The 26,905-nt window shown below is 40.2% G+C and overlaps 1 protein-coding gene across 1 annotated transcript; it reads left to right on the top strand.

Moving 5' to 3' along the window:
• Nucleotides 1–782: 782 nt before the first annotated feature.
• Nucleotides 783–25,341, top strand: LOC121876572. Its single transcript, XM_042381774.1, has 6 exons — nt 783–1,165; nt 3,587–6,303; nt 7,172–7,474; nt 17,356–17,393; nt 19,957–22,708; nt 23,802–25,341. Exons 2-6 carry the CDS (start codon nt 3,613–3,615, stop codon nt 24,153–24,155), a joined length of 6,138 nt encoding a protein of 2,045 aa, XP_042237708.1. The 5' UTR covers nt 783–1,165; nt 3,587–3,612; the 3' UTR covers nt 24,156–25,341.
• Nucleotides 25,342–26,905: the final 1,564 nt, after the last annotated feature.

Here is a 26,905-nt window from a genome sequence, read left to right as displayed (position 1 = left end):
CATGAAGCAGATGATTCTTCCATGGTTGAGAAAGATTTTGTGCATTTTGTATAAGACAATACAGGCATATAGCAGGTGTGTTGTGTTCACTACAATCCTTTGATCTCATATACATCCAGCTCTCACAAAATCATTTATTTTGTCTGCAGGGCAAGTAGCTCTTCACCACCATCCTCAATGACTGCGTGCTCGTGCTGACTTGGTGCAGTGGCGCCATGTTCACACGAGGAGGCAGACACCCTGATGATCCTGCATTTGACCGCAGCTGCCTATGATGCTCATCGCCAGGTGATCACCCGCACGGGTGATAGTGATGGCTACTACTGCTACTTTGCTGTCACTCGGAATCGGGTATGACGATCATCCAGCTATGATACGATAATATGATTAATTAAGAACATAAGAAAATAAGGAGTCTCCAATAGGCCGGTTGGCCTGTGCATGGCAGCTCCTGTCCAGAGTTACTACCACTCTCTATCGTCCATGAATCTATCTAGCCTCCTTTTAAAACTTCCCAGTGTCCAGCACTTACTACAACCTTGCTCAGCTTGTTCCACTCGTCCACCACCCTATTTGTGAACCGCCAGAAGTTGTTTGTTGATTTTCTTTATTTTTTGCTGTACTTATTGTTTTGATTTTAAGCGTATTAAAATGAACAACTTTCTATTATGATTTTAAGTATTTTGTTTTAATTTTTTTATTTACTCTATCCCGCTTCAATTTTTTTGTGTTTTATATCAATTCAATTCAATTTCAATTGTTTATTCCTTGACAGGAGGCGGGATCCTAGTGGTGTCACTCGTACCCCAGTGTTTGATATATAGTAGAGTGTAGAAAAAACTCAACCAAATCGGACAATTCCTTCTGGTGGTAGGCGTTGTCTACCCCTTTACTGTTTTCTCCCGCGAGTAACAAAAAGAAAACTGACCAATGAGTTGAACGGCTAGTAAGCTGATAAATGGTGAAATAATACACTCAGTCAATCAGCCACCATTAGAGAAGTATATAGTATACTGTGAGTGTGTGTTACTCCATCACTCGTGACTCGTACTGTGTCGGGAAAGGTCAATTTAGTTGGGTGATCCCACAGTAGTCATGTGGCTCCTATTTCTCAGTTTTGTTTTACTGCGTGGGCTACCTCAAGTGTGAGAAGTTTTGGAATAAGGTGAGGTATCATCACATTAAACTTGATTTGTAAATATAAAATACAATTGTTTATGTAGATTTGTGAGCAGTCTTTTACTTTTATCCTCTTCACTGTCGTCTGCTTTTGTTGTCTTGTCTTTACTAGTTATCTTCTGCAACACTAGTCACATTCTATTACTTGTACAAATTTTAATATTATTGTTGATGAATCTGTTTTGCCCTTTTCATAACGTAAATATTGTCACTGCAGAGGATAAAAGTAAAAGTAGTTTTCCGGAGGCCTGGTTTTGGGGTAATGTTATGGACGACTGAACTATAAGGTTTACTGTTTTGTCAACTTTTATCACACTAGCAACACAATTGCATTCATCACACACTAGTGTAACATTGATTACACATGCTAGCAACGCCTATACATTGATCACACACATTAGCAACACCTTTACATTCATCACTTTTTTACTTTTTACTTTGATCCTCTTCATCACTGATCGGCCGGTCCGACTAATTACCCAAATGTACCCAAATGTAGCTGCAATGAAGTCAAATAATGATCCTACAAGCGTAAATCGGGCTGTGAATCACTTCTCGATTATTATTTGGTGTCATAAAGTCACAAAAAATTGGTAAACTTAATTTAATCTGAGTTGTGTTAGGTTAGGTTAGGTACATGCACTTGATCTATTAACTCAGATTAAATTAAGTTTACCAATTTTTTGTGACTTCGTGACACCAAATACTAGTCGAGAAGTGATTGGCAGTCCGATTTATTCATGTAGGACCATTTGGGTACATTTCGGTAATTAGTCGGACCCCTGATCGGCTCGTTAGCCGCCACACAGATCTCCGGACAAAACCTCAACGGACATAAAACCCCAGTGGACAAAACCCCAACCCATTATATGAAAAGTGGACAAAACCCCAGTCTCATATATAAAATAAAACACTTATGTTTGCAAACACATTATGTATATATATATATATATATATATATATATATATATATATATATATATATATATATATATATATATATATATATATATATTATATATATATGATGGCATTGCACGTAGGTTAGGTTAAGTTAAGTTAGGTTGGGTTTTTTCCGTGTCTTTTTTCAGTGGCCTTTTTTTCTTGTGACTTTTTTTCGTGGATTCATGACAATATATCAGTTTCTTTGAATCGAATACATAAACCAACACCCTGCAGGAACTCCTCTACACTCTTAGATTCTGACTGACGATCAGAACACAGGTTCACAAGACTGGGGTTTTGTCCACTTTTCATATAATGGGTTTGGTTTTGTCCATTGGGGTTTTGTCCACTGGGGTTTGTCCGTTGGGGGTTTGTCATGGATGCGCCACACAGGCTACCAGCACCTGTACATTGATCACACACTATCATCACCTGTACATTGATCACACACTAGCAGCACCTGTACATTGATCACACACTAGCAGCACCTGTACATTGATCACACACTAGCAGCACCTGTACATTGATCACACACTAGCAGCACCTGTTTGTACATTGATCACACACTAGCAGCACCTGTACATTGATCACACACTAGCAACACCTGTTTGTACATTGATCACACACTAGCAGCACCTGTACATTGATCACACACTAGCAACACCTGTTTGTACATTGATCACACACTATCATCACCTGTACATTGATCACACACTAGCAGCACCTGTACATTGATCACACACTATCATCACCTGTACATTGATCACACACTATCAACACCTGTACATTGATCACACACTAGCAGCACCTGTACATTGATCACACACTAGCAACACCTGTATGTACATTAATCACACACTAGCAACACCTGTATATTGATCACACACTAGCAACACCTGTGTATTGATCACACACTAGCAACACCTGTGTATTGATCACACACTAGCAACACCTGTGTATTGATCACACACTAGCAACACCTGTGTATTGATCACACACTAGCAACACCTGTACATTGATCACACACTATCAACACCTGTACATTGATCACACACTAGCAGCACCTGTACATTAATCACACACTAGCAACACCTGTATATTGATCACACACTAGCAACACCTGTGTATTGATCACACACTAGCAACACCTGTGTATTGATCACACACTAGCAACACCTGTACGTACATTGATCACACGCACTAATTACTCATGAGGACAGACTACTTAACTTCCATCCTAGATTAGGTTAGGGAAGGTAAGGTAAGGTAGGTTACATTGGTTTATCTTATTTAATAGAAATACTGCCCTTGCATGTACCAATGCCAAATTCATTTATTCCAAGAATGTGTGATAAAAATATGAAAAATTCTTCGGGTTTGTGAATGTACAGTATATTGCTTGAAGTGTTTGATTGTACAGTATTTAATACATATAGTAATTTTTTTATTTATTTTTTCTCAGGAAGTTCATGGAGTGAACAAGTCATCATGAAGGCCAGTACAACAGACTCTGTCAACAAAGTTAAAGTCAAGATGAAACCAGGGAATGTGTTAAGTTATGTCAGTTTAATCATCATTAATGGTTTGGAAAATGCCTTCTACACTTTTGGCACTGCAATCGCTCAGCACCCAGCTGTTTTTATTTGTGTATGTTTGATAGTAACAGCCTTCTCCTCTGTAGGCTTGATTAATTTTACACTGGAAGAACGACCATTTAAACTCTGGATTCCCCAGGATTCCGACTTTATCAAAGTTATGGAGTGGCAAAAGGAAAATTATCCAGCAGAGTTTCGAATGCACATTGCTATTTATGAGGCAGAGAATGTGTTGGATAAAAGTGTATTGTTAGAGATGCTTAGGGTACATGATGCTGTTGCCGGTGCCACAACAACTGATGCAACATGGGACTCAGTTTGTGCCAAAATGCCAGTTATACAGACCTCATTCTTTGGAAATTTCCTTGGTCGTAGAAAGCGGAGCATTGGCCAAGAAATAGTATCTGGACAGAATATTCACCCCCATGCTTCTCTGAGAATAAAGCGAGAGGAGGAAGAAGACAGTGGGTTAGATTGGAGTACTATTCTTGGTAGAGAATCTTACTGTAGCTTTGTGGAGAACATGAAGCAAGAATGCATAGAGAACAGCATCCTTGAAATTTGGGGGTATGATCACAATAAAATCAGTGACCTTACACCTGCTCAGATTATTGATGACATAAACAGTGTTAAAACAAGTGCTGTGTTTGGATTTCCAACAAACTTTACTAAGTTTCTGGGAAAAACAGAGCACGATAGTGATGGCCGAGTGATAAAAGCTGGAGCATCGAGGCACTTGTGGATCACACACATCAACCAAACAGCAATTGTTGCTGGTGACTTCATGGATGATGGGGGAACTGGTATGGAAGTAGATACTGTTAGCTTTCAGTGGGAAAAAGAACTCATAAAAGCTGTGTTGAATGAAAGCGAGAGACCAGATAATGTATCTCTATATCTCATGGCAGCATCGAGCTTTGGTATGATTAGTGAAGAGACAATAACAGGAGATGCACAGTATTTGGCCGTTGGTTTTGGTGTAGTGTTCATATATGTCCAGATCATGTTAGGAAAGTTTAATATGGTAGAACAGCGACCTTTATTATCATTAATGGGATTAGTTTGTGTTGTGATGTCAATTTTTGTCTCGTACGGGATATGTTCCATGTTTAATGTGCCATTTGGACCAGTCAATAATGTTCTACCGTTTCTTCTCCTTGGTCTTGGTATTGATGATATGTTTGTGATAATGCAAGCCTGGAATAACCTCAGTCAGCAGGAGAAAAAACAGAAGCTCACAGATCGAATTGGATTTACTCTCAAGCACGCTGGTGTCTCCATTACAGTGACATCCTTGACGGACTTTGCTGCCTTTGCCATAGGTAGTGGGACGGTTCTACCAGCGCTAAGATCCTTTTGCCTATATGCTGCTGTAGGTATTGCTGCAGTTTATGTGTTTCAAGCCACTTTCTTTGTGGCATGGTTTGTACTAGATCAACGAAGGTTGGAAGATCATCGGCATGGGCTCCTATGGTGCTGGAAACTAAAGAATTGGACTCCCAACCAATGTAGTCAAAAAGATCTGTGCCAGACCTTCTTTAATGGTGTATATGCTAAATACCTTTTTAAATTACCTGTGAAGATAGTCGTACTATTTTTGACAGCTGTTCTCTTTGCAGTGTCTGGATGGGGTCTTTCAAATCTCCGGCAAGAGTTCAACCCCATCTGGTTTCTTCCACAGAGTTCTTATCTCTTCAAATTCTTTATGAAGCAAGAGTTTTATTATCCAGCTTCAGGTGAAATGGGCATGATTTATTTTGGCAAAATGAATTACTTTGATGAGCTACCAAAGATTGAGGAGCTAATGACACTAATGAAGGAAAGTGAATATATCAGTGAAGTTGACAGCTGGTACTTGAACTACAAGAAGTATTGGGAAAAGCAAGGCTATTTCGTGCCAGAACCAGATGAAACTGAAGAGATGTTTCTTGACCAACTGGGAATATTTCTTTATTCTCCGAGTGGGTCAAAATTCCGTGTTAGGAATTTCCATTTCAACGGCACTTTAAACTGCACAGAACCCTCTCCCCCAATCCTGGCAACAAGTATAGAATATAAACATCGCCTGCTTTCAGGGTCACGGGAGCAAATTAGAGCAATGAATGATCTCAAGTCTATAGTACAAAGCTTGAATTTCAGTGGCTATGTACAGCCATTTGCAAGAATATACAGTGGATGGGAAACAGACAAAATTATTGAGAGGGAACTGTATCAGAATATGGGACTGGCCATGATGGTAGTATTTATTGTGACTCTTATTCTGATTGCCAATTTAAAAACGAGTTTGATGGTGTTGCTGTGTGTGGTGTTGACTCTTGTGGATGTGGGGGCTCTCATGCACTGGTGGGGCCTCACCTTAGACACTGTTTCATGCATTGACATTGTCCTCGCCATTGGTCTTTGTGTAGACTATGCTGCTCACGTCGGCCATACATTTATGACCAAGAGAGGTATGAGGGATGACCGTGCAAGAGTCACTGTAGCCACCATCGGTCCAGCGGTACTTAACGGCGGCTTCAGCACCTTCCTCGCCTTCATCTTCTTGGCCAACTCTGACTCACATGTCTTTACTACTTTCTTTAAGGTATGTTTTATAATTTCTCGTGCATAGAAAGATAAATGTAAAAAAAATGCTCAGTAATTTACTGTTTGTCTTTTAAATATATTATGTATTTAAATACATATTTGAATAATGTTAAATACATCACTGCCCAGTTCTGATTACAGTACAGTATTGGTCAAAATTATTTCATATTTCATTAGGGAAATGATCCATTAACTACCACTCTGTCACCTTGATATATTGGCACTCTGCAGTCAGCCATTCTTACTCTCAATTCTCATATTATTCCATCCATATTGGCATCAAGTAAATAAGGGGACATCACACACCTCTTGTGCTCCCCCCCCCCCACTTCTTTTAAACCACTCTTGACAGCCTATACTCTACTGTATAAGGTAAGCACTTTAAAACAGTAAGTTAGTATTTTTTTTAATATTTGGAAAAGAGAAATAGTGAAAAAAAGTTTTTGCTAGGAAAAGAAGAAACTAAGAAATGGTAAATTTTTAATTAACCTTTATTTTGGTTAGGGTAGCTTAGGTTAGATATGTGAAATGTGTTATAATTATGGATACTGTACTACTGTACACTATAATCATACAACTTATTTAGTGATAATTGCTTTTATTTTAAGTTCTTTAACTCAAACTCATTTGTTAAATGAAAAACACTTATCAAAGAGTAATTTTTTCTGTTCCTTTTGGGTGAATGTTAACAAAGCTTGACTGTGTTGACACTCGCCTTGACTGTCTTTATTGGTGGTGCCAACTGGTAGTCAAGCCTTACAACTCCTAAGCCCTTTATGGTGTTACATTGTAGGTGTAATTTTTTATGATTTTCTGTTGTATCATAATTGAAATGCTGATTAATTTTTTTTTTTTTTTTTTTACAGATTTTCTTTGCTGTGGTACTGTACGGGCTATTCCATGGACTAGTTTTTCTTCCTGTTTTGCTGTCACTAATTGGACCAGCAGCATACCCAAGTGCTCACAGTGAAACTGAACTAGAGGTGACTGAGGAAATGTGTCCAGAGAATCGGCAGCGATGTCAGCTGGAGAGAAATGAAGATGTTGTGCATGAATCTCAGGAAAATATCTCTAAACCCATGAATAATGGGTCACTTGATGATAAAAGTACAAATCTTAATGTTACAAATGGTAAGCCAGGGAGTAGTGATGAATTAGATACTTTAGAGTAGAATAAGAGAAGATGTTTGCAAGTGAAGCTGTTTAAAGTTAAATGTACAGTCACCCACAAAAGTCCTGTCACCTCTCCTGCTGTTCCACAAACCCCGAAATTCAGACTCGTGAACCTGAAGTAGTAGACTGATGCATTTCTCTGTCCATAAATGGTTCAGATTCATGAGTCTGAATTTCGGGATTCGTGGTTCAGGAAGAGAGGCGATGGAATTTTTGTGGTGACTGTATGTACCTTACATTGTCTTTGGGTAGAATTTTTAAGTATTTGTAATACAATTTATGCACCTTTGAAGTTTTAGTTAAAATTATTGTTGTGCAGCTTACAGTACCATACAGTAATGTGTTAATCTCTTCACCTTGGGGATGCCACTTTTAATATCTTATTTGGCTAATGCCAAACGATTTTATTCAGCTCAGAGGGGGACCCATACACAAGGGTTTTGTAGATTATCTCCATTAAGGTCTTCACTACAGAGACCCCACTATTTTTAATTTGGCTGTTGCCTCAAGATTTTATTCAGTTCACAGAGAGACCCATACACAAGGGGTTAAGCATTTTCCTGGTAACTTGTGTACAGAGTATACCGAGGATATTTTAGATGTGAAACCTCCATCTAACGAAATACTGTATATGGAGAAGAAAGTCCATTATATCGAGGGTCCATTAAATGTGAATTCCCCAAATTATATCGAGGGTCCATTAAATGTGAATTCCCCAACTAATGGATTATTTGGAGAGAGAAGTCTGTTATATGGAGGTTTCAGTGCAGAACAATACAATAGTTGTTTTAGATTTGACTTGAGATTACATTACCTTCATTTTCTTGCAGCCAGCACTTGTGGAAATAAAGCAGCATTAATGCAAGTATCTAGTGTGTAAACTGTTATGGTGGTGTAGACTGTCCTTATTGGTGAGGACATTGTTGTTGCAGTATTAGGTAGGTGTGAATCTGATACATTATTTTAGGGATATTTCTCATCATGATAGTAATTGTTTGTACTTTATTACTGCTATGGTTTAAATAATGTTTGTTTTCTGATCAGTACTTTCAGATCAAATAAAAAAATTTGCAGTATCTTTTAATATTTAATTCATAATGTTTATGTTTTGTTCTGTTCATCAGTTTAGATATCCGTACTTTTTGGAACTCAAAAAGTCACTTAGTGTTTCAGTGTTCATTCATAGAAGTCTTGCCAGTTTTTATCCTGAGGTGCTGTAGTTCAGTAGATAAGATTATTTTATTGTAACTCGTAAGAAAACTTCAGTCACAGAAAGTTTGCTATGCACAGCAGGGCTTATTTTACATAGGTGCTGATAGTGTTACTGCCCATCCACAATTCTAGAGTCAATAGCTTTCACCAACCTTCCAACCAATCTTCCTCAATAGATCTATGCTAATACCATACTGTAGTTAACAATATAAGTCAACAAACTAAGATAACCCCCCTGTAAATTTTGAATGGCCTGGTCCCATCAAGAAGCTCATATCATCCATTCCATAGTTTCCATCCACCGTGGTCCTTATCTCCTGCAACTCCTTTTGAAAATTATGAAAATGAATACAGCGTACTGTAGTTTACTCGCCATATATTTGAAATTATGTTAAAAAATTTTGATCATTACAAAGTTGTTGAATACTGTACTATACTATGATCCATCTATCCTATGGCAGGCCTTGGCATTATTGTACAAGTATATTATTTTTTCACTAATATTAGTTTTTTTGCTCTTAATGTACAGTACTGTATAGTCTCGATTTACGTGGATCTCCTTTACACCGTTGGTCATTTACGCGGCACCTGGCCAGATGCGGCAATTATTAGTTACGCGGTACATTCCATCATTTACACGGGAAGCGGTGCAGGCAGGGTGCGTGCTAGGTCGCCCAGTCAACAAAACATTACCGAGTTCTTCACCCACCACCCACCACAGGCGGCCCAAGTCAGTGATAGTGAGGATATGGACTTTGAGGGGTTTGACAAAGAGGCCCTGCAAGCCTCTGTGGTGGATAGTGATACAATTGATACAAGTGATACAGGTGAGGGCCAATAATCTGCCCTCTGCTTCGGAACCAACCCCCCATCCCTGTGAGCGCAGCCATCTCTTCTTCTAACGTAAGTGTTAAAAAACCTAATATTATTGATATTTCTTTTAAATATTAATTGTGTGTGCATACCATCATAAAACTAAGATGTTATTTTTAATACAACGTAGGTATTGTGTCGGAAAAAGAGTAGTTTGGCGGTCGGCCCAGTCTCTTATTTCAATTAATCCCATATGTTCCGTTATTTCGTTAACGCGTTTCTCGTTTTACGCGGACCTCCATGGGTTTAATTGACCGCATAAAATGAGACTATACTGTAATGCATACTAGGTAGAAGGCTAATTTGAAACTAAGGAGACATTGTTTTAATAAATATAGAATTTCTTGACACTTATGAACAGCGAACAAATCTAAACGTAAGCAGGTGCCATTAACTATTTTTAAAAAGATGTCTATACTGAAGAAATTAGAGAGTAATAGTACATTTTATGTATTATTTTGCCTTGTTTAACCTCGGCTTTGATGGTTCGGAATTTTCGCTAATCCAGAACCGGTCTGGTCCCAAGCTTCCCGAATTTGTTATGTCCAACCTGTATTTTGTGTCTGTTCATAAATTTAAGTCTCATAATAATAACATGGGGGACCTCACATTTATGGACAGTATTTTATATGTATTGTTACGCCGTCTCTTAATTTACTTAAATATCCAGGTTCTAGGCGTAACCAAACAAAAAAAAAGAAGTAAATTAAAAGGGAATAAAAATAAATACAGTAAACCTTTAAGAATTTAATTAATTAAATATTAACACAATAAAGAGCCTCGTAGGCTGTCACAACAAATTGATTCACCATCGAAACTTTTAAGACACAAATGATACTAAACATCGAAACATCAAAAGAATAAAAATAAAGCATTGGATTACATTAACACTGCATAAACATATAAAAACTAACACTGATTATTAACTAACGTGAAACAACACTGAATTACTTAAATGTAACTAAGCAAATACTGATGGACATAAATAGAGACATAAATAGGTACTCACATAGATATACCACATTGGTGGCGACAGGAACAACACAAATAAATTAAGTATAAGTAACAGGTGACGAGTGTCACCCAAAACAATGTGAACTAAATGACAAGGAGGACTGGACTGCCAACCGTCAGTTGGTGGACTACTATATATATGGCCTTTTTCCACCAGTGCGACCCACCGGTGGGTCGTTTAATGATGCAGATGGTCGTTAGAGAACAAAGAATGCTTGTTACATTACTAAATGAAAAAATAAGATGGGCTTGAACAAATAATAACAGTTAAAACCTTAACAGCACAGGGTAAGGTGACTAGATTATATAATAGTAAATATAACATCATTAGAGGTATAATATGGAGCAACATGGAAGCATGTTATATATAAAAAAAAAAAAAATAGAAAAATACGACACGGTCGTAACAGTATTGAAGAGAAATTCATCGTTACATTATATACTGTCCATAAATGTGAGGTCCCCCCCATGTTATTATTATGAGACTTAAATTTATAGTAGTTATTTTTTGAAAGGAGGTTGTCTTATTATTTACAGTAAGTAATGTAGCTACCAGATATATAAAATGAAACTTTGATCATCCTATGAAGAAGTACAGTATGTGGTTTATAAAGTTTTTTTTTATGGTGTTTTAAATGTTCACAGGTGTCCAATATTACCTCTCCTCAATTTTCATGCAATTTTAAAACTAGTGGTTTGTACAAGTTGTTTTACTGGGTCCAGTTGTAAAGTATTGAAACTGTATAAAATCTTTTAAAATATTCCCTGCTTCATCATTGTACATGACAGTAAAAGAACAGAAGCTGTCCTAGGCAATGTTTAGCTGCTGTAAGTTGTGTCCTTCCCATAGCCACATAGGTATTTATACATCTTCCCTATGAATGGGTTACTTGTTTTGTTTGTATGGTGCGAGTTGTAAGTACTGTACTGTACAGTAATTCTAATGCATCAGAAATGACTGTTTAACCTCTGAACTGTTAATGATTTAACTGTATTACGTGTCCATTCATTAAAAAGGTTTCTGTACATTTCTTACAAAAGAAATAATGATAATTAAGCAATACAGCTTTGCCTTTGGTGGTTATTGTGTAATGGCAAGAAAAGCCCCCTTCAGTGGCCACCCAAACATTACCTTATGAATTAGGTAAAAATCGTGGTTAAAGAAAACGAGAAATCCAAATTCTGTGTTTCTACCAAACCAAAACGGAAACTTAGTTTTTCAATGTCTTGAATATGCTGTATAAAAATGATTATGGAAGTACTGTGCTGTACAGTATGAAGTTGGTTATTTCAGAGATGGTAATTTGATATCAAAAAATACTTATTTTATTTTATTTTTTGTAAATCCTGTATCATTATGGTATCTTATACTGTGCTACAGGATTAGTCTTTTTCCATTTTTCTGGTTGTAAGGGATCTGAGTAATAGCTCAGTTGGTATTGTGTAACTGTTAGCGATTTATTTTTACTGCTGTAAAGTGGTGTGGGTATCAAGTGAATACAGTGTGTCATTGAGAGAAAAATTAAAAAGGGAGGAAAATGGGATTAGAAGGCAAAACAAACTCAAATTATTTTACAAAAGAATTTTTTGGACTGCTGGTATGGTTGTATACATCTGTGCTAGCTCAATAATTTTATGTTCTGTTAATGTCACTCTGAGCGACGTCGTTCTTGTTGGGTACAAACAGCTGAACTCCCCAGAGACTACTTATCCCTTACACCCATGACTACACAGTATACTCCCCTCTTGTCTTGAGGGTTAAAGGTTTGATCATTGGCCCCTCCCAGTCCACCTAGCTGTAAATGGTTAACTAGCCATAGAGGTTAAAGAAATGAAGGCAATCAAGTGTAATGCTGGTTAAACTCTCCCTCCTTGTTTACTGAAGGCTTAGTACTTTTTATATACTGCACTGTGCTGTCCCCAATGGGTAGTCATGTATTTAGAACCTATTTTCACTGCTGTAAAAATGTGTTCTGTTATGGCAACTATACCCCTGTCCACCACTAAATCTCAAATCTGTTTTACTATTGTCTGATACACAATACAGCATCACATCCACATAATGTACAGTACAATATACTAGAGCCTTTAATTTAGGTGTTTACGCAAGTTTTTAAGACAACTGGGACAACTATATACAAAAAAAAAATGAGAATTGAACAAATTCAGAAAATCATCTATGGTTTGCATGAAGGCATGATGAAACTATCCACTGCAGGTTTCTCTTGTGAGTGAGGGCAAAGCCTTCATGTGCTTGTGAGAGACTGCCTGTGCATTACACATCATTGAAAGTAATCAAGGCTAACCACCTGCAATAAAGCAGGGCTCCTCTTTGCATCTTGACACAGCCGGGATAATGTCTGCCTATGAAAGATCTTCATTAATGCTGCTGGCTCGATATTGGCTCTACCATCATGACCTGCCAATCAGATGAATGAATATGAGATCAATGTACCTGGTATGAAAATGTTCTGAACAAGAAAGGCGCCCAGAGATGTTGATGATACTACGTCAGCCTGGCTCTGTTGCCTTGAATATGCAGTTAATTTGTAAGCAAAATACAAGTACTGTACAATATTTAGTCTTGGGGTCAATACTTATTGCTCAACTGGTGAAAAGTTTAATTAAAATTGAACTATTGAGTTGTAAATTACAGCACAGTACTGTATTAATATCTGTGCTATTGGCAAGTGTGTAAAATGACCATTTTTATTGTCAAAGAAATAATATAACACCCTTAATGAGGTATAAAATGTTGAATGTTAATCGAAGATCTATTATGTTACATATAAAGTAAGACCTAGTGGCCCAAAATTGTCATCTTATTCACATTTGACTTTAATAAATATTGAATTAGTAAATTGTATCACCGTTCCTTTCCTTCTAACAACTGCTTCTCAGAAAATGAACACTGTAACCCATGTGCCTAAGCTTGCTACCACGCTACCTAACATTTTAATGATACCAGTTATATTCTTATTAAAGCCTAGGTGGTGGCAGTCTACCGTGTAAGTATACAGTATAGTCTCGATTTACGCGGATTTGGTTTACGCATTTGGTCATTTAAGCGGCACCTTGCCAGACCAAAAATTTTTAGTTACACGGTTCATTCCATCATTTACGCGGGAAGCGGCACAGGCAGGGTGCGCACAAGGTTGCCCAGTCAACAAAACATTACCGAGTTCTTCACCCGCCACCCACCACAACCGGCCAAAGTCAGTGAGTGAGGATATGGACGTTGAGGGGTTTGACAAAGAGGCCCTGCAAGCTTCTGTGGTGGATAGTGATACAATTGATACAAGTGATACAGGTGAGGGCCAATAATCTGCCCTCTGCTTTGGAACCAACCCCCCATCCCCGTGTGCCCAGCCATCTTTTCTACTAACGTAAGTGTTAAAAAACCTAATATTATTGATATTTCTCTTAAATATTAATTGTGTGTGCATACCATCATAAAATTAAGATGTTATTTTTACTACAGCGTAGGTATTGTGTCGGAAAAAGTGTAGTTTGGGGGTCGGCCCAGTCTCTATTTCATCCCATATGTTCTGTTATTTCGTTTATGCGTTTCTCGTTTTATGCGGACCTCCACGGGTTCAATTGACCGCGTAAATGAAGGCTATACAGTGAACCCTCACTTTACGCGGTTAATTCAACCCACGGCGGCCCGCGTAAAGTGAACAACATAACATATGGGATTAATTGAAATAGAGACCGGGCCGACCCCCAAACTCCACTTTTTCAGACACAATACCTACGTTTTAGTAAAAATAACTTCTTTATTTTATGATGGTATGCACACACAATTAATAATTAAGAGAAATATCAATAATATTAGGTTTTTTAACACTTACATAGGTAGAAAAGATGGCTGGGCACACGGGGATGGGGGGTTGGTTCCGAGGCAGAGGGCAGATTATTGGCCCTCACCTGTATCACTTGTATCAATTGTATCACTATCCACCACAGAGGCTTGCAGGACCTCTTTGTCAAACCCCTCAAAGTCCATATAAGTCCATATCCTCACTATCATTATCACTATCACTGACTTGGGCCGGCTGTGGTGGGTGATGGGGGAAGAACTCGGTAATGTTTTGATGACTGGGCGACCTTGTGCGCACCCTGCTCGCGCCGCTCTCCGCGTAAAGGGGTACACGCACCGCGGAATGTGAGCATTCCGGTTTCGGCAGGGTACCGCGTAAACGTGGAAACGCGGAATGTGGGACCGCGTAAAGTGAGGGTTGACTGTACTGTACTATAGTTTCCCAGGTTAATTCATTCACTAGAACATAACTAAGCACTGATAAATACTGAAAATGTAAGAGGGAAAAAAAGAAAAAGAAAAAATAATGACATTGAAAGAAATTTATAAAATTTAGCAAAGAAAAATAAAGAATATTGAAATACCTAACTAAATTAACACATTGAAAGAAATACTGTACATAGATAATAACTTAGAAAATAATTAGTAGAAAAATATAGAAAATAAAATAATATAAATAAGAAAATTAAATGGGACAAAAATAACTTAGAAAAATTAACCAAAGAAATTAAAAGAAGTGATATACTTTTTTACTTTTTTTACTTTTATCCTCTTCGCCACTGATCGGCTTGTTAGCTGCTTGGGCGATCGGTCACGTCTCTTTTCCTTTATATTCTTCACCAAAAGGTCGGCTCGCTAACCGCCCGGGCGATAGGTCACGTCTCTGTCACGCACTGTTGGCAAGTACTGGGCATGCACCGGCTCCTGAATGTACCTGAACCCGCTCCAGTGTTGGTCAAGTCTTCTCTTGAAAGAGCTCACACTCGGTGCCGTCACAACACTCTGGTAGATTGTTCCAAGAGTTTACAACCCTCACTCCGAAAAAGTTTGCCCTCACGGTTTTCCGGACTTGCGGCTTCTTCAATCTTGAGCTGTGACCCCTTGTGGGGCGAGCGTCCGCCAGCTCCAAGTAAGGACACTCAACTGAGTAGTGCCCCCTGAGATGCTTATAAACCTCAACTAGGTCCCCCCCTTGCCCGTCTGTTACAGTATATACTAACAGAAAAGAGAAATAGGAAAATAAAATTACAAAAGGAAAAATCACTCCTCTTACACATATGTAGGGTTTGTCTTAATAAGATAAAAAAATAGAAATAACAAAACTAATTGATAGGCTACCCCCACCCCCCCCCCTCTTACAACAGTAGTCATAGGTAATGTAGTGATAAATTGTGGCGACCTGTGGTGTAATGGTCAGTATGCTCTCCTCAAGTGAGTGGCCCAGGGTTCGATTCATAGGCAGGGTAAAACTATGTATGAGCTAGTTTCTTTTCCATTTGCCTCTGTCTACCCAGCAATATTGGAAACCTGGATGTTAATCGATTTGTGGATCGTTTTTCTGGGGTAATGGTTAGCCAGTTTAGTTGGCGAGTTGTCCGGTCTTCTCGGACAATTCCTTGACACTGGGTAATGCAACTCCTTAACTTGAGGTGTGGTTGTTGTGTTGGCGACAGCTCCTACACCTTAAACAAATACACGCCTAGGTGGCCCTTGGGTCGATCATCCTCGTACAGGAGGAGCAACCATTGTACTGTAGTGATCACTATTGATCCCATGATTTGGGATGGTGATTGAGGGGCTAGGTAAAAGTTGCTTGTTGGAGTGTGAGCTTTTACCCTTAGTGTTTTGAATTTCTTACTCCTTCCTATAGAGGAAACTTCGTTTATCCAGCGCTCACAAGCTTGCTAAGTTGGCAATAGATGACTGGGTTTTTCATGTGTTGATGGAGTGTACAGTCAGTAAAATAAGTACTGACCACCCCAAGCCCCAAGGACGGTGGGATAATAAAAATAATAACAATAATAACAACAATAATAGTAATAATAATATTAACAACAACAATAATAATAATAATAATAATAATAATAATAATAATAATAATAGGAACAACAACAATAATAAGAACGATAATAATAATAACAACAATAATAACTAACAGAAATAATAATAATAATAACAATAATAATAATTATAATAATAACAATAACAACAATAATAATAATAACTAATAATAATGACAATAATAATAATAATAATTAATGACAATAATAATAATAATAAAAATAAAATAATAACAATAATAATAATAGCAATAATAACAATAATAATAACTAATAATAATAAAAATAATAACAATAACAACAATAATAACAATAACAATGACAATAATAATAATAGTAAAATAATAATAAATTTATGTAATATATTTAATGTCAGTGTTATCACAAAATTAAGTTTTATCTCCGATTTTACTTTTTTTTCTATCATCACTACTGATCAGCTCGTTAGCTGCTTGGGCGTTCGGTTACGTCTGTTTTATCCTGGATTGGATTAGTATTACTAACCTTGCTACACCTTTAAATACATTCGTTATTGAAGCACAGTAATAACATTATAACAACAATCGCAAAACAGATTTTTCAAGGAAGTTTGTCAGTACAGTACTCATAACAGTCATGCGCAAATGGTATCAGCGGCAGCTTGTCAAGGCTCACCCAGTCTCACACCAGTCTCTTATTGATCAAGACTGCTATGTGATGTGATAATTTTTTCGAGTAACGAGGGAATATTAACAGTATATGGAACTTGTTGCCTTACATATAAAAAGGTATTCAGTGTGTGAGTAGTGTTTACTTACTATTATAAATCAGTTGGGATTACAAGAGTAAAAACTGAAGGTCACCAACACCAAGGCGGCCACATTCCTAACCACTACAGTACTAACCCACTTTAAAGTTAAGACTTCCAGAACTAATTGAACCACGTACCCCAGGGTTAGTGTGTTTTACCTTTGTCACAACTTGTTATATAATTTTGAAATATTGATAAAAGTTTGTTTACTTTGCGTTTATCCTTTAATATACTGTAGTGGATTTCTCCCCTACAAACGCTGTTTGTCGCTGAGTAGCCGACCCCGCGAATTCCACAGTGTGTGCCTCGTGGTCTAGGTCAACCAGTGCCACCATACATCACGGAGGTCAACTACTAAGCCACGCCTACCCCCGCTATTTAAGACCTGACCTCGTGGTGCCCTCCCTCTTCTTCTAGCTACAGCTGCAGCAAGCAACACCTCCTCCTCCTCCGCCACTTCCCAGCACCAAGCTGAGGTGAGGTCTTATATAGCGGGGGTAGGCGTGGCTTAATAGTTGACCTCAGTTGTGTAAGGCGGCGCTGGTTGCTGACCTAGACCACGAGGGCAGGCTGGTGAAATCGTGGGGTCGGCTAGGCAGCGACACACAGCGTTTGTAGGGGAGGAATCCATTACAATACTCCCCCTTCCCTCCAGGCGGTGTAGGAGACTTGTTGTCTGCAGGGTTGCATCCCACATGTGAGGCAGAACGGGCGGTGCAGGAGACTTGTTGTCGGCTGGGTTGTATGCCACATGTGAGACATAACGGCGAGGGCGTGGATGAGCCAGCCGCTAGGGGAGACAACTTTGTCTAGATACACGAGATCTGTGGGAGAAGGAGGGTTGTGGAGGCGATGAATGCTGTGCTTCTCTCGCAGCAGGTACAGAGTCCTCTGATGCGCCTGCTGGGGTGTGTGGGTCTGGGTCAGGAGCAGGGGCTGCGTCAGGGAGAGGGTCTATGACAGCAGCAGGGTGCAGGACAGTTGCAGAGAGTACCTGAGGGAGGAAAAAAAAAGGGTGTGTGGGGCCGCTCAGGAGCATGGGCCGAATCGGGAGCAGGGGCTGCCAGGCAGGAGCGGAGGAGGGTCCAGGACAGTGGCAGGGAGTACTGCTGGGCCGGGGGCGGCGTTTGAGGTAGGACGGGTGTGCTGGGGTCGGTAGGACGTGGTGCTTGGGGCAGGAAGAGGAGCAGCTGTCTGCTTAGAGTAGCAGAGCTGCTCTAGGGTGTCTAACCTGCGGTGTAGAGACAGTAACTGTAGAGCCGATGAGAGCTGCCTCTGTGTGGGTAAGCCAGTCTTTCATGTTGCTTGAAGATTGGGAGAGTGATCAGTTTCTCCTCCATCCTGTGTGAGTGCGAATCTCCGGAGGTCACCATTTGTGGGGTACTAGATATTGGTTCACACTCAGGATGGGATGGAGAAAGGAAACTCACAATGTACTCTCTGTATACATGTTGTATTGGATGCAGCTTGGTGCTGGGAAGGCAGCATGGTTACAAGCATTGAGTAGAGAGAGCTGGTTGGTGTGGGTGCTCAGAGGAGTACCAGCTTGTGGGTCGCCATGGTCGCCGGCTGGAGCGGGAGCCGCCAGGCAGGAGCGGAGGAGGAGGTGTTGCTTGCTGGTGGCTGTAGGTAGAAAGAGAGAGGTCACCACGAGGTGAGGTCTTATATAGCGGAGGTAGGCGTGGCTTAATAGTTGACCTCAGCCGTGTAAGGCGGCGCTGGTTGCTGACCTAGACCACTAGGGCAGGCTGGTGAAATCGTGGGGTCGGCTAGGCAGCGACAAACAGCGTTTGTAGGGGAGGAATCCACTACAGTATCACCGTTTGTTGGTTAGTATGCTGCATTACGCATGCGTTAGAGTCTGAAACATGCTCAGTGGTTCTTTGAACGTTGATTCATGGGTATGATTTTGGATCAACCAATCACAGCTCGGAATACCCCCGCTACCCGCTTGAGCCACAGAGCTATTGCGACCTGTGGATGACGAGGACCCAACTACGAGTCTTCTGAGTCTAATTAAGGTAAGTACACCGGTGAATAGCTTAGGCTTATGTTAAGTTAGGTTTGGTTGTGATTTTCTCCCCCCCCAAAACCCCTGGTTCCCACTGTGGGTTCCCCATTGAAGAAAAGTGTCTTACAATAGTCTGAACAATGCGAAAAACGTGTTTTTAAATAAGAAATTGAGTTAGGCCCACTTACGCAAATTTACCGAAAACACAGGAATATGTTCAGGTGCAGTCCATGTGTCACAAGCCATGCAAACCAATGTGTTCAGCCTCTCCTGAACAAATTAAAAGCACAGACTAAACTTTTTTGTCAAATCTAAACTCTAAGGCTTCGTCCCTCGTGCTTTTGCCAAAGGCTGGATATATTTGAAACAGAATGATATGAATTGACAAAGGTTATAATGACAGGAAAAAACACTGTATGGTCGGGAGCTCTCGTATGACTCCAGGAGCTGGTTGTATGAGATAATATTATATGACCAGTGCATTGTCACGCCGAGTTGCAATCCCTACAGGATTGTCATTTCACGGTTTTCATTCCTTTTTGTGACAAATAAGCCACAAAGCTTCGCATTTATTATTTTAAGCAAATTTAGTTTTGATTTTTTTAGTTACGTACGATAATTAATTTTTTTTTTTTTATTGCTTAGAGAAGCATAGCTTAATTATAACCTGCATTAATCTATAAATTTCCACATAGGGCAAGCACCATGATGAAGACCATCGACACACCGGCCCACTCGGGGGCTACATCGACGTCTGGCACCATGCCTGTCAGACCACGTCGCCAGACAATGTCCAACATCCTGACCAAGGTGAGCGGCGCCATCATCAAGGTGTTGGAACACGCCTTCTACAGCTACGGTAAGACTATCGAGAGAACACCCTTCCTCTTTATCCTCTTCTGCCTCGTTATCACCGCCTTCTGCTGCATTGGCATCACCAAGTTCACCCAGGAGACGCGGCCCTACAAATTGTGGACGCCAGAAAACTCGGAGTTTCTTGAAGTCAATGACTGGCTGGAAGAAAAATTTCCCTCCCACCTCAGAATTCATTTGGTCATATACGAAGCAGAAAATGTCCTAGATAAAGACATTCTTCTAGAGATGTTAAGAGTTCATGAGACGGTTGTCGAAACCAAACTTAATTCAGCAACATGGAACAATGTTTGCGAAAAAGTGCCCACATTGTCCATTCCTTTATTTGGTAGACGGAAACGAGACATCAAGGAAATATCCGTGACTGATTCAGAGATTAGTGTTGACAAGAAAACCTCTGTGAAGAGCGACATCAGACATGTAAGACAAGTTAACGATAATGAGGATGATGGCGATGGTTTAGACTGGAGTTTAATGTTACCCCGGGACCACTACTGTGAGCTCCTGGAGTCACTGGAACAAGTGTGTTTAGAAAACAGCATCCTAGAAATATTTGGGTATGACCATGACTTCATTAGCTCTCTTACTCAACAGCAGATCATTAGGGACATTAACACAGTAGACATAAGCATTGTGACCGGCTTCCCAGTAAATGTTACTGGATTCTTAGGCAACATAGAAAGAAATGCAGACGGACTGATTGTTAAGGCTGGAGCCGCAAGACATATTTGGTTTACGAAGATAAACCACACAGCCGTTGACAAAGGAGATTACAAACTCGACAGTGGGCTCGGCTCGCAAGTGGACAGTACCACCTATGAGTGGGAGCAGCAGTTCATCGATAATATCCTGAATTACACAGATTATGTAGACAATATTACTATCCATCTTATGGCCGCTTCCAGTTTTGGTAAGGTCAGTGGCGAAAGTATTAGAAACGATTTGCAATACCTTAGTCTTGGTTTTGGGGTTGTTTTTTTATACGTGGTTATTATGCTTGGCAAGTTCAACATGGTGGAACAAAGACCTGTACTCTCTCTTCTTGGTCTTTCTTGTGTGGGGATGGCTGTAAGTGTGTCCTATGGAATTTGTTCAGTTATGAACATTCCTTATGGACCTGTAAACAGCATTCTACCATTCCTGTTACTTGGACTTGGCATCGACGACATGTTTGTCATCATGCAGGCATGGAACAACTTGTCCCCACAAGAAAAGAAGCTAAAGTTGGATGAACGTATCGGTTGTGCCCTAAAACATGCCGGCGTCTCCATCACCGTCACCTCCGTCACCGACTTTGTTGCATTCGCTGTTGGCAGTACAACTGTGTTACCAGCGCTCAGGTCCTTCTGTATCTACGCTGCTGTTGGTATTGCATCAGTTTTCTTCTTCCAAGCCACGTTTTTTGTGGCTTGTCTGTCAGTCGACCAGCGACGGCTGGAGAACAGACGTCACGGACTCTTCTGGTGCTGGAAGCTCAACAACTGGACGCCCAACCAGTGCAGTCAGAAGGACCTGTGCCAGATTTTCTTCAATGAAGTGTATGCCAAGTTTCTCTTTCTGGCGCCAGTAAAGGTACTCATTCTTGTTGTCACAGTAGTTTTTACCTGTGTATCTGGCTGGGGACTCTCTAACCTACGACAGGAGTTTGACCCCGTCTGGTTCCTTCCTCAGGATTCTTACCTCTATAATTTTTTTATAAAACAGAAATATTATTTTCCTTCATCCGGAGAGCAAGGCTCTGTGTATTTTGGAAATACAAGTTTACTTTCAGAATTGTCAAAACTTGAAGAATTAACTTTACAGTTAAAGAACACTAAAACTGTATTGGACGTTGACAGCTGGTACGATAAATACAAACACTACTGGAGAAAACAAGGATATGCAGTGCCTGACCCACAACAAACCGAGGAAGAGTTTCTGGACCAACTGAGTCAGTTTCTGTATTCTCCTAGTGGGTCACCTTACCGGGCTAGGAACTTCCGTTTCTCATCTGAACTCAACTGCACTCAAACGGCCCCTGCAGTGACTGCCTCTAGTATTGATTATAGGCACACTTCCCTGTCGACATCCTCAGAAGAAATACAAGCCATGGAGAGTGTCAGAAAGGTCGTAAGAGACATGAACTTTACTAGTTACGTTAAAGCTTGGTCAAGAGCCTATGGAGAATGGGAAACAAACCAGGTAATCACAGAAGAATTGTACCGAAACATGGGTCTCGCCTTGGGGGTGGTGTTCTTGGTGACACTCCTCCTCATCGCTAGTTTTGTCACAAGCTTCATGGTGGTCGTGTGTGTAGTGTTTACGCTGGTGGACGTGGGGGCTCTCATGCACTGGTGGGGACTCACTATCGACACAGTCTCTTGCATAGATCTGGTTTTGGCCATCGGGTTGTCTGTTGACTACGCTGCTCATGTTGGTCACACCTTCATGACCAAGACTGGCACCAGAGACGAGCGAGCCAGGCAAACTGTGACCACCATAGGCCCAGCTGTCCTCAACGGCGGCTTCAGCACCTTCCTCTCCTTCATCTTCTTGTCCGTCTCAGGCTCACACGTCTTCCAAACCTTCTTCAAGGTAAGATTTCCTATTTTACTGCGTGGACAAACAAAACCAAACAACCATTACACAAGTTACTCATAGTAGGATCTTTTGATTACATCTAGAGAATGTTTCGATTCTTCTATAGCAGTGGTTCCGGGTCTAGGGTAAAAAAACAAACGGTGCCGGTTCGTGGCATAAGATTACCGGTCCGTCGGATTTTTTTTTACTGGCCCTAATTTCAAATATAATAAGGTAGTAAAATAAAATTTTCTTAAACTCTGTAATCATTTATAATAATACTGTGCTCAGTTAATTGGTAAATATTGAATATCAGGTAACTATCGGCTGCTTACCAAGTGGCTTGGCAGATGATTTTCTTTAGTCAGTGGGCCTGGGAAGGATAGTGAGGTCGTTTGTCTCGTGTTCCGCTGCTGTATATAATGTTATCCTTTTTTCTATAACCGCCCATGATGCTCAGTAATGATTATTAGAAGGCATGAATTTACTGTATGCACGTATACATACTGTAGTGGAGCCTCTCTGCGAGGCTGCATCCAATGTTTACTGAAACAATCATCTCAAAAGCATTTTTTTTCTTTACTCTGGTGACCAGAGTCCTGTCCCGTACCACATTTCCCCTAATTATAATTTATAGAATGATATATCGGGAAACTGTATATGGAATTATGGATTGTGTAAATTGTAAATATAAATTATTTACAATTCCCGGTCTGCAGAATTCTACTCCTCTGGTCCATGGAGTGAAAAGGTTGGGAACCACTTCTCTCTAGTGATAAACTGGTTCTGAAATTCGAATAGTTTTATTAAAGTCACATATTAATGTTGATACAGTATTAGTTAAGTAAAATGTTAACCTTATTTAAAACTAAGGCAACTTACCAATAAAATTTAGTTCCGTTTACAAAAACATACATCGCCTAAAAACTGAAAAACGACGGGAATAGACGTTGGTTTTCTCAAAATTTACAATGAAATTGCAAGGACGATTATATGTACTGTATGTTTAAATTAGCAAAAATTAGCAAGCTCTTCAAGCTTCGCCTGGTTAAGAGGTCTTTAATCCTCTCACAACACCATAATAAACCCTACCTTGTCTGTGTTTCAGGTATTCTTTGCGGTGTGTGTTTACGGTCTATATCATGGCCTGGTGTTCTTTCCCGTACTACTGTCCCTCCTGGGTCCTGCTCCCTATTCAACTGTCACACCTGCACCCACTACGCCCACACACAACACGTCTACACGCACGCCCCCTGATATGATTACATCCTACACTCACCCCATGGAACATCACAACGGAGTATTTGTGGAAAAAATTCTCCATACTAAAGATAACAAGGATACCATCAGCAGACAGGAAATAAGTGTGCACGAGGTGGGTGTGTACAGTGTGGAGGAGGCGGTGGACGACGCCAACATCACCACCCAACCCTCACTTAACCACCAAGAAAACAGACATTAAGTCAATGTACAAGTCGCCATACCTTTTTGGGCAATACAAATTCTCCTCGGTGTGATTCGTATCTTAATATGTATACAACGTCTCATAACAATAACATGAGTATAATGGTGTATTTGCATGTACGTACTGTATATTAATGTTAAGGTGAAGTTACTGAAGGTTAGACTGATGGCCATCAATTTGTCTTCACTTTATATTCTGTTAATTTGTATTAATCCCTTGAGCAGAGATGACAACCTCCTAAGTACACTGTCGTACACAAGGGTCGAAATATCTACCGGTGCCAAGGATTTACATACTATGCAGTGCAGATTATAATGAATGGATGAGTAAATGGAATATGGATGTACGGATCACCTAACCTAATTTAACGCTAACCTAACCTGGCACTAATCTAATACTAACCGAACCAATTCTAAAGTTAATCTAACCTGACACCAATAATAATTATAACCTAATCCAATGCTAACCTAACGTTAATCTAACACTAATATACCCCTAACTTAACATAATGCTAACCTAGCCAGATCTAACCCAGATTAACTTTAGGGTGTCTAATGTTCAGGTGAAATAAGCTGGGGTGTCTAATATTCAAGTTATCTGGGTGTACAAAAATCTTTTTCCTGTGAAACGTGCTGTAATTCTTAGGCATAATTTCGTATTATAGTTTTGTAAACTAGGTGTTTTGATTGTTTTCTGTCCCATGCTGCAGTTATTTAGGCAAATTTAGTGAAATTTTCGTGACTATATTGATCATATTGATGTATTAATTATGTAAGAATATTCTAGAATATATTGTAGTGGGTATTCTCCCCTACAACTGCTGATTGGTCACTTGCCGTCCGCTTATTATCAACCAACCAGAAGGGATGTTCTTAGCAGAAACACAAGTACCTGCCCTAGACTCCTCACCATTGGCTAGGACACAAGACACGAAAATGTAAGGCATAAAATTGCAACACTTGTTAAACATACAAACACCTAACATAAATATAATACCTACGACGAAAATTAGCTGAAACACAAACATGAGAAAACAAAAGCACTTGGGTTGAACCCCAAGACCTATCATCCTACTGTGGGGAACAGGTTGTTTGGTTCACACTCAGGATGGGATGGAGAAAGGAAACTCACAATGTGCTCTCTGTATACATGTTGTATTGGATGTACAATGCAGCTTGGTGCTGGGAAGTGGCAGCGTGGTTACAAGCGTGATGTAGAGAGAGCTGGTTGGTGAGGGTGCTCAGAGAAGGACAGCTTGTGGGTCGCCATGCTCGCCGGCGGGAGCGAGGGCCGCCAGGCAGAAGCGGAGGAGGAGGAGGTGTTGCTTGCTGGTTGGTGTAGGTAAAAAGAGACAGGTCACCACGAGGTCAGGTCTTTTATAGCGGAGGTAGGCATGGGTAGATAGTTGACCCCTGCTCCGTGGGCGGCGCTGGTTGACCAAGACCACGAGGCACACACTGTGGAATTCGCGGGGTCGGCTACTCAGTGACAAACAGCGTTTGTAGGGGAGAAATCCACTACACTACTACCAGGGTTGCCAGATGGCCGTTTCCACGGCCAAATTTCTCTATCTAGGCCGTAAAAAACTTCGCCTGGCCGTGAAAAAATGGATGGTAACGGCCAAACTATTTGGCCGAATTTTGTAAAACGCGTATTAATTCCTCATCTAGTGGATTTTGAAGAAAAGTCTAGCACATTTTCAAATTTCACAATGAAAATGCTGGCTCAGTGACCTCACCTTGTCATGACCTCACCCAATCAGTGACCTCACCTCTTCACATGTTTACGTGACCTACTGAGCTGACTGATCTTTCTAGTTACTACCTTAGTTGTTAGTTCTCATATTTGAGTTGTTCAGGCTGAACGTGTCCAGCATATGGGTTAAGCTTCAGAGCTTACAAAGCCATCTGAGTTACTTTCTGAAATTCCGAGTGCTAGTTTTCAAAATGTCCACTAGTAAATGGAAAGGTCCTAGGACAGTGGTAGAAAATATAACACACCAGGGGACGATGACGAACTAGACGTTTTGCTTACGCCAACTAGTGTTATCAAGTTCTCCACCATTATCATGCTCCACCACCATTTCAGATTAAGGTAAATCTTCACTGTAGATTATAGATATTATGTTCATGTAATTATTGGGCTCTCAGTTCTAAGTGAAAATTTGGTTTTATTACGAAATTTTAAGTGGATATTGTAGGGGATACTTTTATTTTGTGTGGATTGCAAAAATAGCCTTGTGCTTCCCATCCAAAAAGTTTTGGCCGAATTTTGGGCGATTTGGCCGTGAGATGGCGTGAATTTGGCCGTGAAGCTTGTCGTACATCTGGCAACCCTGCCTACTACTACTTTCCAATTTCCTCACCTTTCTTCTTGCACTAGCCACTAACCCCAAGTCCCTCCAAACTCCACCATCATTCTTCAAGCCCAGTTCCCGTACCACCAATCTGCGCACCAGCATCAAGATCTCTTCACACTTTACTTCACCCATCGATTCGAATCGAGGGCAGACAACACCTAGCTCTTAAGCAGAGAAGACCTCTAAAGAAGCTCCTCCACAGCAACTCCTCTACTGCGCAGCAACTTCCCAACACCTGACTGCTCTGTACATATAATACATATAAAGAAAACGCCATTGTGAGTTTCCTTTCTCACCTCCATCCTGACTGCGAAATCCCCTACATGTGCCCGGCCGGTACGTATGTATGTGAGCCTAACAAAGAGAAATTAGACTACTGGCCACATAC

This window comes from Homarus americanus, unplaced genomic scaffold (genome assembly GCF_018991925.1).
Source record: "Homarus americanus isolate GMGI-L3 unplaced genomic scaffold, GMGI_Hamer_2.0 scaffold28, whole genome shotgun sequence".
NCBI lineage: Eukaryota > Metazoa > Arthropoda > Malacostraca > Decapoda > Nephropidae > Homarus > Homarus americanus.
Note: the sequence above shows the minus strand (reverse complement) of the source record. Positions and strands in the feature narration are given on the sequence as shown.